General features: G+C 38.1%; 3 protein-coding genes across 3 annotated transcripts; all 3 read right to left on the bottom strand.

The window, feature by feature from the left end:
• Positions 1-1,665: 1,665 nt before the first annotated feature.
• Positions 1,666-2,616, bottom strand: LOC125361822 (olfactory receptor 51F2-like). The gene has a single exon (XM_048360423.1). The coding sequence runs from the start codon at positions 2,614-2,616 to the stop codon at positions 1,666-1,668; it is 951 nt and encodes a 316-aa protein (XP_048216380.1).
• Positions 2,617-8,770: 6,154 nt separating this feature from the next.
• On the bottom strand, positions 8,771-9,721 carry LOC125361798 (olfactory receptor 51F2-like). Its single transcript, XM_048360400.1, has one exon. The coding sequence runs from the start codon at positions 9,719-9,721 to the stop codon at positions 8,771-8,773; it is 951 nt and encodes a 316-aa protein (XP_048216357.1).
• A 4,030-nt stretch (positions 9,722-13,751) lies between these two features.
• Positions 13,752-14,696, bottom strand: LOC125361730 (olfactory receptor 51F2-like). The gene has a single exon (XM_048360309.1). It carries the CDS (start codon positions 14,694-14,696, stop codon positions 13,752-13,754), a length of 945 nt encoding a protein of 314 aa, XP_048216266.1.
• Positions 14,697-16,214: the final 1,518 nt, after the last annotated feature.

Below are 16,214 nucleotides of genomic sequence, written 5' to 3'. Positions count from 1 at the left end.
CTGGTTCACTACAACCTCTGGCAAGTGGGAGATGCTACAAGGAAGCTGGAAGGTGACAGAACAATAAGTATCTAGAAATGTTTGCTTGGGAAACTGCTCAATGTCACCACAATAATTATTCTAGGCCCAGTGGCATGAGTTTCAGGGGTTTTTGTTTCCCACTACCCAGCACCAATCTAAGCACACACTCTGAAAATATAACAATACCATTCAACAAGGCCTCCTCTGGGCTCTAAGAAACAAGGCGTAGGTAGTAAGTGTGCTTTCTCTTAACTCTAGGTAGTCCATCCTTTAGCTCCCAAAGTACAAGAATACACAGGGCCACATTCCCTTCTTTTTTTTTTTTTTTTTTTTTTTTGGCCAGTCCTGGGGCTTGGACTCAGGGCCTGAGCACTGTCCCTGGCTTCTTTTTGCTCAAGGCTAGCACTCTGCCACTTGAGCCACAGTGCCACTTCTGGCCATTTTCTGTATATGTGGTGCTGGGGAATTGAACCCAGGGCCTCATGTATATGAGGCAAGCACTCTTGCCACTAGGCCATATCCCCAGCCCCAACACATTCCCTTCTTGTGGGTAGGAGTATTAACACAAAGGATAAGTTGCTTCTAAGACTCTAGGCTCTAAGGAGACTAAATTCTTTTCTTTGTTCCCAAAGCCATTGATAGGGGGGAAAAATCCTGTAGTTATCATCTCTGAATTACTTATGTACCCTTTGGGGATTTTGAGTACTCCAATACCGATTTACCCAGTTCCTTGCAGGAAAGGTGCCCTATGTACATGACTAGTGTGATGTCTGTTTTCCAAATTAGAGCTTGGCTACTATATCCACCCTGAGCTTGCCTTCAGGAGGAAGTGCAAATATAGCACTACAAGCCCCCAAACATGTGAAAATAGTTCTAGATTTGGTTCCTGATCATTTTTAAAACATGGAGAGAATGAATTCACTTCAAGCTCATCTTGACCAAAAACAGCAACGTGTTTATTAAGTAGGATGACAATAGTACTATTGAAGAAAGTATGCTTTGGGGTTATTGGGGTTTCACAGGAGATTATGCCAATAATCTTCTAGAAGAACTAGATGCAGTTATAAATATTTGATGTAACAAAGTTACATGATTGATGAAGCAAGGAAAACATTGGTGATTATACTGCTTATAAAATTGCGAAGTCAGAGAGGACATAGGCAAAGAAGAAAACTAAGAATATTTTAAACAATTTACTCATTGTGAGCATTGTCAGTTGTTAAAATATCTGTATCATGAAATTTGATAATTTAGAATCCTATACTTTATTCCCATATGCAAATGGAGTAACTTTCAATAAGGGAGAATCGCAAAGCAATAAGTAAACACTTCTATAAACTATTTAAGAATTAATTCTATATTAGAAAACTAAACTCTACTATTGTTTATAGAGGCTATCAAAAATATCCTCAATGATGAGATGATCTTACCATTATTGTGAATATTTCAGGAAAAAACCATGATATCTTTGCAAGATTACAATTCGCATTAGTCCCTCTCAGTTCACTGTCTTTTTACTTATATACTCTGTGATCATTTTGGAAACTTTGAATTCATGTATCAATCTAGCCACTTTAACCTCTCAGAGGGGCACTATATCATATCACACATTGACAAAGACTAGGAGAAAAAGGAAAGGGCCTTCTAGTTCTTTCTTCTGCTGGAAGAGAGAACTTTTATCACAGCTCTACGTATCTGCTTGGTCTTCACGCTGTAGATAATGGGGTTCATGACAGGAGGGATTAGCAAGTAGGTGTTGGCAATCATGGTGTGCACATAGGGTGGGGCTCGTTTCCCAAATCTGTGAACAAAGGAGAGACTGATCAGTGGAATATAGAACACAGCCACGGCCCCAATGTGGGAAACACACGTGCTAAAGGATTTCTTCCTCTCTTCTGAGGAGGCGATGCTGAGGACAGTCCTGATGATCAACACATAGGACAGGAGGATGAACACCGAGTCCACTCCAGCTGTGGTGATCAGAGCAGTCAGCCCAACAGCACTGTTGATCCTGGTGTCTGTGCAGGAGAGCTTCATCACATCAGGGTGGAAGCAGTAGGAATGGTGGAGCACACGGCTGCGGCAGTAGGACAATCTTTTAAGAAGAGCTACCATTGGTGTCAGCACTAGGGTCCCCCTGATCACAACTGCCACCCCAATTTGTGAAATTCTGGAGTCAGTTAGAATTGTGGCATACCTAAGGGGGTTAGAGATGGCCACAAATCGATCAAAAGCCATAGCTAATAGGACTGAAGATTCCATCACAGTGAAGAGTTGAATGAAGAACATCTGGGACAAGCAGGCATTGAAGCCAATCTCCCTGGCATTGGACCAGAAGATGCCCAACATGGTGGCCAGAGTAGATAGGGACAGCCCAAGGTCTGTGGTGGACAGCATAGACAGGAAATAGTACATGGGCTCATGAAGGCTGGGCTGAGTGAGAATGGCAAAGAGAATCAGGCTGTTCCCTGAGAGGGCCGTTGCATAGAGACAGCAGAAGGGAATGGAGATCCAGGCGTGGAAGGCTTCCAGCCCAGGAACACCAGTTAGCAGGAAGATGATGGACGAGGATGTGGTGTTCTGAACAGGTGACATGTTGAAGTGCAAAATGCCCAGCTGAGAGTCCTGAAATGATGGTTGTTTGTTTATTTATTCTGCAATTGAACTGAAAGTAATTACTAAACCAAGTAAACCCTTCCAAAATACAATGCCTATCAAGAGCTCTCAAAAATTGATTTTAAGAAAAATAATAAATTAAATAAGGCAGGAAATTAAATAAGGTTAAAAAATGAGCAATTGCATGAGATTTTCATACCAAAAAGAAGCAGAGATTTCATCCTATGTAACTTGACATGTCTGGTATGTGATGAGATGAAATGCAGATTTTAGCTAACAACTTCCTGAACTAGCCTGATAGGGAGTCTATAATCCTGGCAAATACTGGCTGAAGTGTATACAAAATGCTTTATGACTTTTTTTTTTTTTTTTTTTTGGCCAGTCCTGGGCCTTGGACTCAGGGCCTGAGCACTGTCCCTGGCTTCTTCCCGCTCAAGGCTAGCACTCTGCCACTTGAGCCACAGCGCCGCTTCTGGCCGTTTTCTGTATATGTGGTGCTGGGGAATCGAACCTAGGGCCTCGTGTATCCGAGGCAGGCACTCTTGAGGCTATATCCCCAGCCCCTTTATGACTTTTTAAATGAATAGAAATTTTTATGTGATGATTCTAAGGCTATCTGAAATAACTAAAGAAAACTGTAACTACGTAGTTTTCCTACCATCTTGCAAGTATGAGAAAGTACAAAATTTCACAGACAGAATTAATTGAATAGAGACAGTCTGCAACATATTATGGAGAGATTTATATTTATTCTACAAGCCAAGTCAGCTTCCTTACAATTGCATGTTCTGAGCTTTGAGTGGGTCCATATGATTGAGCATTAATCCACTGGGTGACTCTATGACAAATGACTAAATTTGGGCGCTTCATTTTCCTTGTTTCTGAAGGAAGAATGTTACACATGCCCTACCGATTGTTACAAGAATTCTCCCAACTAAAGCATGTGAAAATCTCAGAATAGTGCCTCACTATGTAATAGTTCATCAACTACTAGCTGTTAGTAAATAATGGGAAGAATAGAAATAAGAATTCAGTAGATATTTATCACCCTTCTTTTCCTTATTATTTCCACCTGAGAAAAACTAATCTACATACATTTCTGTCTGACAGCTCAGAGGAAGACATGGGAATACTTTGTAAGTCTGTACCAAGTGTTCCACAGGTGAATATTTCTTCTCCATTCGCTCTCTTCTTTATCCACAGTTATACTTTTTTCCCTTTCTTTACATTTACCTAAGAAGAACTCTTACTTGCTTCCACACCACTCTCCTACCTAGCTTCTCAATTAATTTGGGATGTTTATTAAGTTTAACATCATACATGACTGAATGTATGCTATAGTCCAGAATAAGAACATAAAATATGAGAATACAGAAACATAACAGAGATTATAGCCCTTTAGAATAGTTAAAAGTTAGAATAGTTCAAAAAATGATTGCATAAAGAAAGTGATATGCAGTGTGAATTATATTTAAGACACAATGCTTGGGGACAAGAGAATGTTTTGGAAGGTAGCACTGAAAGACTTCTCTGAGTAAACAAAGATTCTACTGTCATGTAATGTAAATGAATCATTGAAGGCATGTCTTATCATATTCATAGATATTTATCACAAGAAATAGGTTACTACAAGCCATATACACCACAGAGAGGGAAGATTTTTAGGCCCCTTTGATCATTCTGAATATATCAGTCTAATGCATTCACACTCTAACCCTTGATGCATATAATTTCAACACTATCCCTTGATTGGTCATTCTTGACTTCCAGATCCATCGCCACTGTTGTACATAACACTCATTACTTTTTTGCACAAGATATAACAATATTGATAGATGTAGTTTCCCCATCTTGAATGAACAGTTTCCAGAGCTGAGGATATGGCCGATATCTACCTTTAGAGTCATCTGCCCATTCCCCTACTTGCAGAAACTTTGGTCCTCCTCAACATAGATTTTCATTACTTAACCAGACTAACAAATCAAGCAAGTTCTCTTTCACATTGATGTGCTTTGCTTCATTTAAGAAACGTAAACCAACTGAACAACTCATGGGGGGAGATGGAAAGGGGAAAGGGGAGGGAGGAAGGAGGGAATGAGGGAGGAGGTAACAAACAGTACAAGAAATGTACCCAAGGCCTAACGTATGAAACTGTAACCTCTCTGTACATCACTTTGACAATAAATAAGAAAAAAAAAACTTCTTCTTTGAACAAGATTAAAATTCTATACACATCACTTGATCCATTATTTATAAATTCAACATGAATTTGTTTCTTTTAGGAACCATGCATGACATCACTAATCCAAGGCAAAATCGATTGAATCTTCCTCTGGAGTTATACCTTTTGTTATTTTTTCATCTAGAAATTTGGTATAATTATGATTTATTTGAAAATATTCTACATTAAACTACTGGAAAGTACTTATCATAATAATATTCCTAAGAAATGTGTACCTTATTTGGAATATATAAACAAACAACATATACTTACTGATATTAATTCAGGCCAAGTGTTATGAACTAAGCATGGATTCTCGGACATCACCACATTGTGGTTTTGCTTGTTTGAGCTATGTTCCATGGTTTATCAATAACGTTTTCTTTTAACTATTTTAAAGTCTTTATTTAATATTAAGTACTTGTAAAAACAAGATCAAATTCAATAAGTGCTTATGACTACAATATATCTTAATCAATGTCATTCTGTATCATTCTACTCACCTTTCTCAACCCCATCTAGACCTTCAAATTACATGGCTCCATCCATATCAATTCTTATGTGAAGATGATGTGCTATGAGCATTATAAGCTCACACTGCAGATTCACAAGGTGGTTCTGATTACAGAACCATCAATGTAACTAATTCTTAATAAAAGCTTCCTTTTTGAAAAAAATAAGGGAAGGGTTTGGGAATATGGCTTAGAGGCAGAAGGCCTACCTACCTAGCATGCATGAGGCCCTAGGTTCAATTCCTCGGTATCACATAATCAAAAACAAAAAAATCAGAGGAGCCTATTGTTGCCCTAAATAGCAGTAGTTTTATTTACAAAGTATGCAAATATGTTCTTTCTAGCCTTGATCTCAGGAAAGGAGCCTATGAGGTGGAAAGCTGTCCACATCCAGAACAAGGAGCATATATATATATCAAGGGCAACATCTCAGGGTCCCTGAATTTTCTTCACCAGAAAGCCATTGGTGAATATTTTTGTGCTCCCTAGAGTATAAAGCTTCCCCAGGGCTCATTCTACTTCATGGTTTCATCCCCCTCTACTCTATTACACCTGCCTAATAGTTTCCATGAAGTGACCAGAATATATAGCAAGCACTTCTTTTGCTCTCCTGATTTTCGCTGCATGAGAACCGAAGTTGGTAAAAATCTAAACATAAGCATTTGACATGCTCCTCAGCTCACCACTCATTCCCACACTTATCTCTGACTCAGCCTATGAATTTTTCCCTCATTATTCAATGGATTCCTCAATATTTTTAGAGACCACTTCTGCTCAATCCAGAATTAAATTTTTATTTTCACTAAATAATTAACACATAGCAGGTCTTTGCTCTCATAAAACAGAGACTAGAACAGAATCCTTTCCCTTCATGGCTCACAATAATATAATGAGCACTGGAAACAAAGAAAAAGCACAGTAATTACAACAATCATATTTATTTATATTATTTTCCATTTAAGTTATTTACATTACTTCCCATATATCCACAAATGGAGACAGCACAGTATAATTCAGTACATATGGCACAATGCATACCAATCAAATCAGGATTGTTAATCTGTTGTTTAAAACATTTTTCAGTATTTTCATTAATGTATAATTCAATGTAGGAGGTTCTAGGTGATATTTCAGTATATTAATATAGTTCATAATAATCAGATTGTGGTAATTTTTCACTTTAGACACTGATACAAGAGAAATCATTGGATTTTTTTTTTTTGTCAGTGTGGAGCTTGAGCTCTGGACCTGGTCGCTGCCCCTCAGCTCTTCAGCTCAAGACTAGCACCCTACCACTTGAGCCACAATGCCACTTTCTGTATTCTGGTGGTTCATTGGAGAGAAGAGTGTCACAGACTTTCCTGCCCAGGCTGGCTTTGAAACATGATCCTCAGATCTCAGCCTACTGAGCAGTTAGGATTATAGGTGTGAGCCACTGGCGCCTGGCTTGCATCTTTTTTAATGAATTCATTTTGGAAGTACAATCACTATGTTCAAAGAACACTATAAATATTGAACTATGTAACTTTTTTGTAAGAATTGGAGGTGAAAATGGGGGAGAACAAATGGAGGGGTGATATTTATCAAGAAATGTTGTGCTTATAACTTCACTTACAGAATTATAACCGCTTTGTACAGCTACTTAATAGTAATAATGTTTTAAACCATAAACGTACTATTTTCATCTGTTTCTTCTTTATTATTTTTATTCATATTTCTATCATAATAACCTACTTTGTAATAATAACCATTACCAATAAACCCTAAGAATTACTGGAACATAGACTTTGCTTACAGATTTACATTGTATAAGACATACCATGGACAGCTGCGTGCTCTAGGGGTGAAAAATTGAACTCTAAGTCTGAATTCTTTTGTTCATGCTTGCAAAGTAGACATATTTAAACTATAGCTCTATGCAGGTGCAGTATTTACAAATTCCAGAAACATACCACACAAAGTCCCTGGCACAAAGAATCTATAATCTACAACTGTGTTAACAATAATCCAACATGTCATCAGGCTTAGGTGATAGAAAGTATATATGCATATATACTTATACTTTCTATCACTTAGCATATATATGATATATACACTTTGTATCATCTATGTATGCATACTTTCTATCATATATTTTCTATCATTTACTATATATGTGTATGTATATTTACATGTACACTCTATCTACACGCACACACACACACACACACACACACACACGCAGAATAAATCACAGTAGCAGATTATCAAATGTGAGTCCAGGAAGGTATCCTAAAGAAGGGTACACTAAGATGTTCTTAAAATAGCTTAGAAAAGAATACTTTGTGCACAGCCATGCGAATTTGCTTGGTCTTCACACTGTAAATCACAACACTCATGACAGGAAGAACAAGCAGATAAATATTGGCAAGGAGAGTGTGGTAAGTCCATATAGCTTTGGTCAATTCCCAGAGGCAGAGCAGAAAACATACAGGACTAGAGACTAAGGACCATTGCAAAGACAGCGATCCATAAATACTCATTTCTTCTTGGCTTGTAATATTTCATAAGGAATATTTCTAAATTTGTAAATATCTTTAAATAAATTTCTATTTATAAACGTTTAGTGACTGTAAGCAAACATTCTAGCAGGTGCTATTAACAGGCCAACTGATAAACAGTGAAAGTAAGAGAAGACAAGTTGTCTTTTTCATTTTAACTGATGTTGATAAACATACAATATGGACAGCACACAGACGACATTAGAACTATTAAAGAAAATATATGATGGGGTTGAAGGATCAAGTTATTTTTCACAGACCATGATAAATTTTTTCCAGAAAGGCTGGATATTAATATTTGAGGGAACAAAGTTACATGGTTGTTAAAGTAAAGAAAACATTTACTGGTGATTATATTGGCCATTAAATTGGAATGTCAGGGAATACAGAGGCAAAGAGGAAAGTGAATATTTTCAAAAATTTGATGATTGTAAGCACTGTCCATTGTTCAAGTAAGATCTAGATAATGAGGTTTAGTAATTTAGAATTGTATATTTTATTCCCATTTGCAAATGTAGTTGTATTATCTTCCAATAAAGAAGACACTCAAGGCAATAAGTATATGCTGCATATAATCTATTATAAAGTAATTCTAGAAAGCTAAGCTCTAGTATTGGTTACACAAGTGTTTAAAAATCCTTCACCATAAATGAAGACATGACCTTACCACCATCGTCAGTATTTCAGGAGAAAAAGTGAAACCTTTCAAAACAGTCCGGTCCGTATTAGTCTCTTTCAGTTCACTGTCTTTCATTTTGGAAACTTTGGAATCATGTACCAATCTAGCCACTTTAACCACTCAGAGGGGGACTTTACCCAAATCACAGAAGGACAGATTAGAAGAAAAAAGAAAGGGCCTTCTAGTTCTTTCTTCTGCTGGAAGAGAGAACTTTTATCACAGCTCTACGTATCTGCTTGGTCTTCACGCTGTAGATAATGGGGTTCATGACAGGAGGGATTAGCAAGTAGGTGTTGGCAATCATGGTGTGCACATAGGGTGGGGCTCGTTTCCCAAATCTGTGAACAAAGGAGAGACTGATCAGTGGAATATAGAACACAGCCACGGCCCCAATGTGGGAAACACACGTGCTAAAGGATTTCTTCCTCTCTTCTGAGGAGGCGATGCTGAGGACAGTCCTGATGATCAACACATAGGACAGGAGGATGAGGACCGAGTCTACACCAACAGTAGAAATCATGGCAGTCAATCCAACCGCATTGTTGATCCTGGTGTCTGTGCAGGAGAGCTTCATCACATCAGGGTGGAAGCAGTAGGAATGGTGGAGCACACGGCTGCGGCAGTAGGACAATCTTTTAAGAAGAGCTACCATTGGTGTCAGCACTAAGGTCCCCCTGATCACAATTGCCACCCCAATTTGTGAAATTCTGGAGTCAGTTAGAATTGTGGCATACCTAAGGGGGTTAGAGATGGCCACAAATCGATCAAAAGCCATAGCTAATAGGACTGAAGATTCCATCACAGTGAAGAGTTTAATAAAGAACATCTGGGACAAGCAGGCATTGAAGCCAATCTCCCTGGCATTGAACCAGAAGATGCCCAACATGGTGGCCAGAGTAGATAGGGACAGCCCAAGGTCCGTGGTGGACAGCATAGACAGGAAATAGTACATGGGCTCATGAAGGCTGGGCTGAGTGAGAATGGCAAAGAGAATCAGGCTGTTCCCTGAGAGGGCCGTTGCATAGAGACAGCAGAAGGGAATGGAGATCCAGGCGTGGAAGGCTTCCAGCCCAGGAACACCAGTTAGCAGGAAGATGATGGATGAGGATGTGGTGTTCTGAACAGGTGACATGTTGAAGTGCAAAATGCCCAGCTGAGAGTCCTGAAATGATGGTTGTTTGTTTATTTATTCTGCAATTGAACTGAAAGTAATTACTAAACCAAGTAAACCCTTCCAAAATACCGAGAGCTCTCAAAAACTGATTGTTAAAAAGCCAGAAGTAAGAGAGCAAACGTTAGGAAATGAGCAATTACTTGAGAATACAGGATTTTCACACCAAATAAAAACAAAGAAGCAGAAATTTCATCTTACTTAACTTCACATTTCTGGTATGTGATGAAATGGGGATTTTAGCTAGTTTCTTCCTGAACTAACATGGTAGAGAGTTCATAAATAATGGGAAAAACATAAGTTGAAAAATTCTGCAGCTATTCATTACCCTTCTTTTTCCTATTATTCCCATCTGACTCCACTCATCTACTGAGGCTTCTGTCTGACTGCTGGAAGATGTGGGAATACACTGTATGTCTGGGTAGACAGTGCTCACTACTGAATATCTCTTTTCCATTTGCTCTCTTCTCTATTCACAGTTACAACTTTTTCTCTTTATATATTCCCATTAAAAAAAAAAATCAGGTTGGGGGGCTGGGGATATGGCCTAGTGGCAAGAGAGCTTGCCTCATATACATGAGGCCCTGGGTTCAATTCCCCAGCACCACATATACAGAAAACGGCCAGAAGTGGTGCTGTGGCTCAAGTGGCAGAGTGCTAGCCTTGAGCAAAAGGAAGCCAGGGACAGTGCTCAGGCCCTGAGCTGGCCCAGGACTGGCCCCCCCCAAAAAAAAATCAGGTTGGTTCCACACAGCTATTTCTACCTAGCTTCTCAATAAATCTAGGATCATTTTTAGGTTAACATCAAACATGACCCAGTATATACTAAAATACAGAATATGAATATACAATATAAGACTATAGAACCATAACAGACATTATAGCCTTTGAGAATAGTTGGAAAATAGGATAGTTCATAAAATGCATTCGTGAGCAAACAATTAAAATTCAACGTGATGTGTGCAATAACAGGATTATATTCAAAAGGCAGTATCAGGGTACAGGAGAAAGTTTATGGGGTTGCACTGAAAGGTTTCCCTGAGTATACAAAGATTCTATTTTCATGTAATGTAACAGAATCGCTAAAGTTATATCCTACCTTATTCATAGATCTCTATTACACCAAATAGGTTAAAAGCCATATACAGCACAAAGAATGTGGATTTTTAGGCCCCTTTGATCATTCTGAGACTATTAGTCTAAGGTATTCCCTCTCTAAACCTTGTAATGTAATGTCTACAATATTCCTTGATTGACCATCCTTTTCTTCCAGATCCATCATCTCTACTGTATATAACACTCATTACTTCTGCATAATCCATAACAATATTGATAGATGCAGTGTCCTCATTCTCAGATTAAGACTTTCCCAAGGTTCAGCACATTGAAGTGAGCACTACAGGAAGTCGGTCTTCGTGCTACTCCTCACACAGAGTCCTCACTGTCTTCACCATCACATCAAACCTCTCATCTCTTTCTCGAAACAAGCAAGGGTCTTCACTTAATGGCCAATATCTACCTTTAGAGTGACCTGCAAGTGTTCTCCCACACTGATGTGCTTTGCTTCATTCGAGAAGCTTCTTTTTTAAATAAGACTAAAGTCTTTAGACTTCACTTGACCCATCAACCATTTATAACTTCAACATGAATTTATCTGCTTTAGGAAGCATTCATGGCCTCACCAAATCAAGGCAAAATGAATTGAATCTTCCTCTGGAGTTATATCCTTTGATCTTTATGCATCTAGAATTTTTGGTGTGATCATGAATTGTTTGAGAATATTTCTTAGCTACTGGAAAGTGCTTATTCATAATAATATTCCTGAGAAAGTGCGCCTTATTCTGAGTATACAAGCAAATAATGTATATTTACTGGAATTAATTCAGGAGAAGCGTTGTAACCTAAGCATGGATTCTGCACCTATCTCTGCCATCAAAACATTGTGTTTTTGCCTATTTAAACCGTGTTCCTTGGCTTATCGATATCAATTATTTTCTTCTAGCTGTTATAAAGTATTTTATTATCATTATCTTTAAGTAGTTGTACTAATGGATTTCAAGTCAGTAATTTGTTTTATGAGTACAGTACAGCTGAATCGATATGACTCTTTCCGTTTTCCTTATTTTTCCAACTCCACCCATATCCTCAAATTTTATAGTTCCATCAATATCAATTCTTATATGAAGATTATATCCTATGAGAACTATAGGGCGTGCTGCAGGTTCTGTGCTATCACTCTTCTCTGATTGCAGATCATCAATATAACTAATTTTTAATAACAATCTCCCTCTTTTTTTAATGGAAAAGCTTCATGTTGCCCTAAATAGCAGTAGTTTTACTTACAAAGTATGTATATGTGTTCTTTCCAGCCTTGATCTCCAGAAAGGAGCCTATGAGGACATCCAGAACACGAAGCATATATGAAGGGCCGAGTGTCAGGCTCCCTGGAATCTCTTCATCAGAAAGCCACTGGTGAATACTTTTATGCTCCCCAGAGTAAAAAGCTTCCCCGGGCTCATTCTAATTCAGGGTTTCATTCCCTCTGCTCTATCACACCTGCCTTTATCATTTCCATGAAGTGACTAGTATAGCACTGCTTTCATCTTTTTCCTGAATTTCATGGTATGAAAACTAAAGTTTGTAAAAATCCCAAGCATAAGCAGTTGACATAGCCCTCAGATCACCGCTCATTCCCACGCTCATCTCCAACCCAGCTGATACATTCTGTCTTCATTAGTCAGATGAATTCCTTAATGTTTTTAGAGGCTCTTCTGCTCCACTCAAAATCAAATTATTTTTATTTATTCTCTCATAATGCATGCTAAATAATTAACACATACTAGGTCTTTGCCTTTATAAAACTTAATTCTTTCCCTCCAGGGTTCACAATAAAATGAGGAAACAGATTTTTTAAACACAGTAATTACAACAATCAATTTTTTTATTACTTTCCACTTAAATTCCACACATGGATGGAGTTCAGAATAATTCAGTACATGTACACAATGCATACTGATCAAATGAAGATTGTTAACCCATCTCTTTAAACAATTTTCAGTATTTTAATTAGGGTTTAATTATTTGCATGGGGTTCTGTGTGATATTTCAATATGCTAACATAGTTCACAGTAATCAGATTGTGGTCATTTTTCACTTTAAACACAGATAAAAAGAGAAATCATTAGATCTTCTAACATGCATGCGTTTATGAAATGCAGTTTTTGTATTTAATGTATACTATGTAAAAAATGAACTATGTAACTTGTTGGTATGGACTAGAAGGGGAAATGAGGGAGAACAAAGGAAGGAGTGATAGTGACCAAGAAGCATTGTACTCATAACTTGATTTTTGGTTTTGTAACCCCTTTATACAGCTACTTTGTAGTAACAATTTAAAAAAAAAACAGAAAAATGCTATTTTCATCCATGTTTCTTCTTTATTGTGTCTACTTATATTTCTACCAAGAACAATTTACTTTTACAATAATAATAATTACCAGTAAACTCTGAGAATTATTGAAACATAGACTTTGCTTACAGATTTACATCCTATGCAACATACCTTGGATAGCTGCCCGCTCTAGAGGTGATGAATTTGAATTCTAAGTCTGACTTCTTTTTTCCATGCTTGCAAACTAGACATACTAAGCTTACAAACCAGACTTCTAGTCTAAGCCAGATGCAGTATTTATACAGGCCAGAAACATAGCTCATGATGTCTGTGCCACAAAGAATCTAGAATCTAGAACTGTATAAACAACAAGCCACCATGTCATCAGACTTAGGTGAAAGTGTATATGTGTATATATATATATATGTGTGTGTGTGTATATATGTATATATACACGTATACACATTTACACACGTATACACAGATGATGTATAAGATATTTATATATATATATGCATATGCAAAGTGATAACTCACAGTAGTGAATAGTCAAACATGAGTCCGGGAAAACATCCTAAAAAAGAATACATGAAAATGTTCTTAAATGAGCTTAGAAAGGAATAGTTTATGCACAGCCTTGCGAATTTGCTTGGTCTTCACGCTGTAGATTATAGGATTCATGACAGGAGGGATGAGCAGATAAACATTGGCAATGAGAGTGTGGACCAAGGGTGGGGCATGCTTCCCAAACCTATGCACCAATGACAAGCTGATCATTGGTATGTAGAAGATGGCAACAGCACTGAGGTGGGAGATACAGGTGCCAAACGCTTTCTTCCTCTCCTCCCTGGATGCAATGCAGAGCACAGAGTGGATGATTAGCACATAGGAGAGGAGGATCAAAACAGAGTCCAAGCCGGCGGTAGAGATGACAATGGCCAGGCCAAATGCACTGTTGATCTTGGTGTCTGTGCAGGAAAGCTTCATCACATCGGGATGGAAGCAGTATGAATGGTGGAGCACATGACTCCGGCAAAAGGTCAGCCGCTTGAGGAGCAGGAGTAAAGGCACTAGGGCTGTTGTCCCCCTAATCACAATTGCAATGCCCATTTTGATGATCCGCGAATTTGTGAGGATCGTGGCATATCTCAGTGGGTTGCAGATGGCAATGAAGCGGTCAAAGGCCATCACCAAGAGGACTGAGGATTCCATGAATGTGAAGCCGTGGATAAAGAACATTTGGGCGATGCAGGAATCAAAGCTGATTTCTCGAGCATTGAACCAGAAAATTCCCAGCATGGTGACCAACGTTGAAAGACACAGACCTAAGTCTGTGAAGGACAGCATGGAGAGGAAATAGTACATGGGTTCGTGGAGATTTGACTCAGTGATGATGACAAACAGGATCATGCCATTCCCAGAGATGGCAATGGCATAGAGACAACAGAATGGGATGGAGACCCAGGTGTGAGAAGCCTCAAGACCAGGGATGCCAGTAAGGAAGAAGACTGCAGGGTAGAAAATGCTCTGGTTGGAAAATGGCATGATGGCTGGGAATGTGGCTCAGCGGCAGAGTGCGTGCCTAGCATGCATGAAGCTCTGGGTTCGATTCCTCAGTACCACATAAACAGAAGAGTGAGTGCCTAGCACACATGAAGCTCTGGGTTCAATTCCTCAGCACCACATAAACAGAAAAATCTAAAAGTGGTGCTGTGGCTCAAGTGGTAGAGTGCTTCCCTTGAACAAAAAGGAATCTCAGGGACAGTACCCAGGCTCTGAGTTCAAGTCCCAGGACTGGCAAAAAAAAAAAAAAAAAGAAAAGTGGCATGATGACTTAAGGAAGCAGATATCCTTGGGTGAAAGGACCATATCCTATAATAATAATAAGGAAGAAAATGTTTTTGCTTTCTTCAACATACCATACAGTTTAAGATGACCAATGAACCAGATCTTGGTCTAGCTCCTCGAAGGAAATGTACAGCCATTGACTCTTCCCTTCAACGTCATACTGATCTCAGGGAGGGAAAGGTGGGAAAACAGAGCACTAAATTGTATGAGGAAACCCAAATTTCCAAGATTCCTTTTATTTTGGATCTAGGGTGCAGATAATTGCATATGCATACATAAAAGAGGAGGTAAGATAATAGATGGTCTGTGAGTATAAATACTGCAGACAGGATATTTCTGAACAATCATAAACCAACATATAAGGTAATTTTCCCTCCTGCTCATCACCTTTCAGTTCCTAAGACAAGAAACCTGAGGCACTTTAAGATTTGTAAATCCTTGTACCAAATGATTATAGGAGACTAGGTAATATTTTAAATGTTTAACAAAGTACTTGCAACGGTAAATACACAACAGCTGCTGACTTAATATATATAATATTAGATATAATATAATTAATACATAAATATTAGAGAAAAAGCCAATTAAATCTATGCAACTAGATCATTCTGAGTAATAGAAGGACAATATTTATTTAAGTGAGAGCCAAATTATATCTAAGCAAATTTCTATCAGCAGAAAGATGCTTTAAATTAACCCCAACAAGAGCACAGAGATTCATAGGAAGCCATGGACAACTACTGGAGCATAATTGTCTGAACAAGTGTCTTGCTTTTCCATTTGCACTGAAAGGTATTGATAATGGATTGGCTACAGTTTACTCTTTCCTCTGTAGATGTGTACTTACCCAAATCATTAAGTCTGCAAAATTAAAGAAATTCCGCTGTGTCAATTCTTCCGCTTTCTGATGGCATATTTTAATCTACAGAAAGAATGTTTGGTTTAAATATATGTATATCCTTTCCATTCATTAATTCACATGTTGACTCAACAAATACATATAAACTTGCAAAGTACCAGAGTTCGTAATGAACATGACTTGGGCCTGTTATTGCAAGCAAATCTATACATGACTAAGAACTGAAACACTGAATAGGTAGAAGCTTAGATTTAGGTAGAATAATTGGCTAATGGTGAAGTATTAGAGGCTATTTCTATACATATTTAAGATGAAAAGTAAAAAAAATGTTCAAGACAGAAGGCTTCTTTGAGTAT

This window comes from Perognathus longimembris, chromosome 13, assembly GCF_023159225.1.
Source record: "Perognathus longimembris pacificus isolate PPM17 chromosome 13, ASM2315922v1, whole genome shotgun sequence".
Lineage (NCBI taxonomy): Eukaryota > Metazoa > Chordata > Mammalia > Rodentia > Heteromyidae > Perognathus > Perognathus longimembris.
Note: the sequence above shows the minus strand (reverse complement) of the source record. Positions and strands in the feature narration are given on the sequence as shown.

Bases quoted from the DNA above. Each gene is read 5' to 3' on its own strand.
- LOC125361822 (XM_048360423.1), bottom strand. From the start codon at position 2,616: ATGTCACCTGTTCAGAACACCACATCCTCGTCCATCATCTTCCTGCTA.
- LOC125361730 (XM_048360309.1), bottom strand. From the start codon at position 14,696: ATGCCATTTTCCAACCAGAGCATTTTCTACCCTGCAGTCTTCTTCCTT.
- LOC125361798 (XM_048360400.1), bottom strand. From the start codon at position 9,721: ATGTCACCTGTTCAGAACACCACATCCTCATCCATCATCTTCCTGCTA.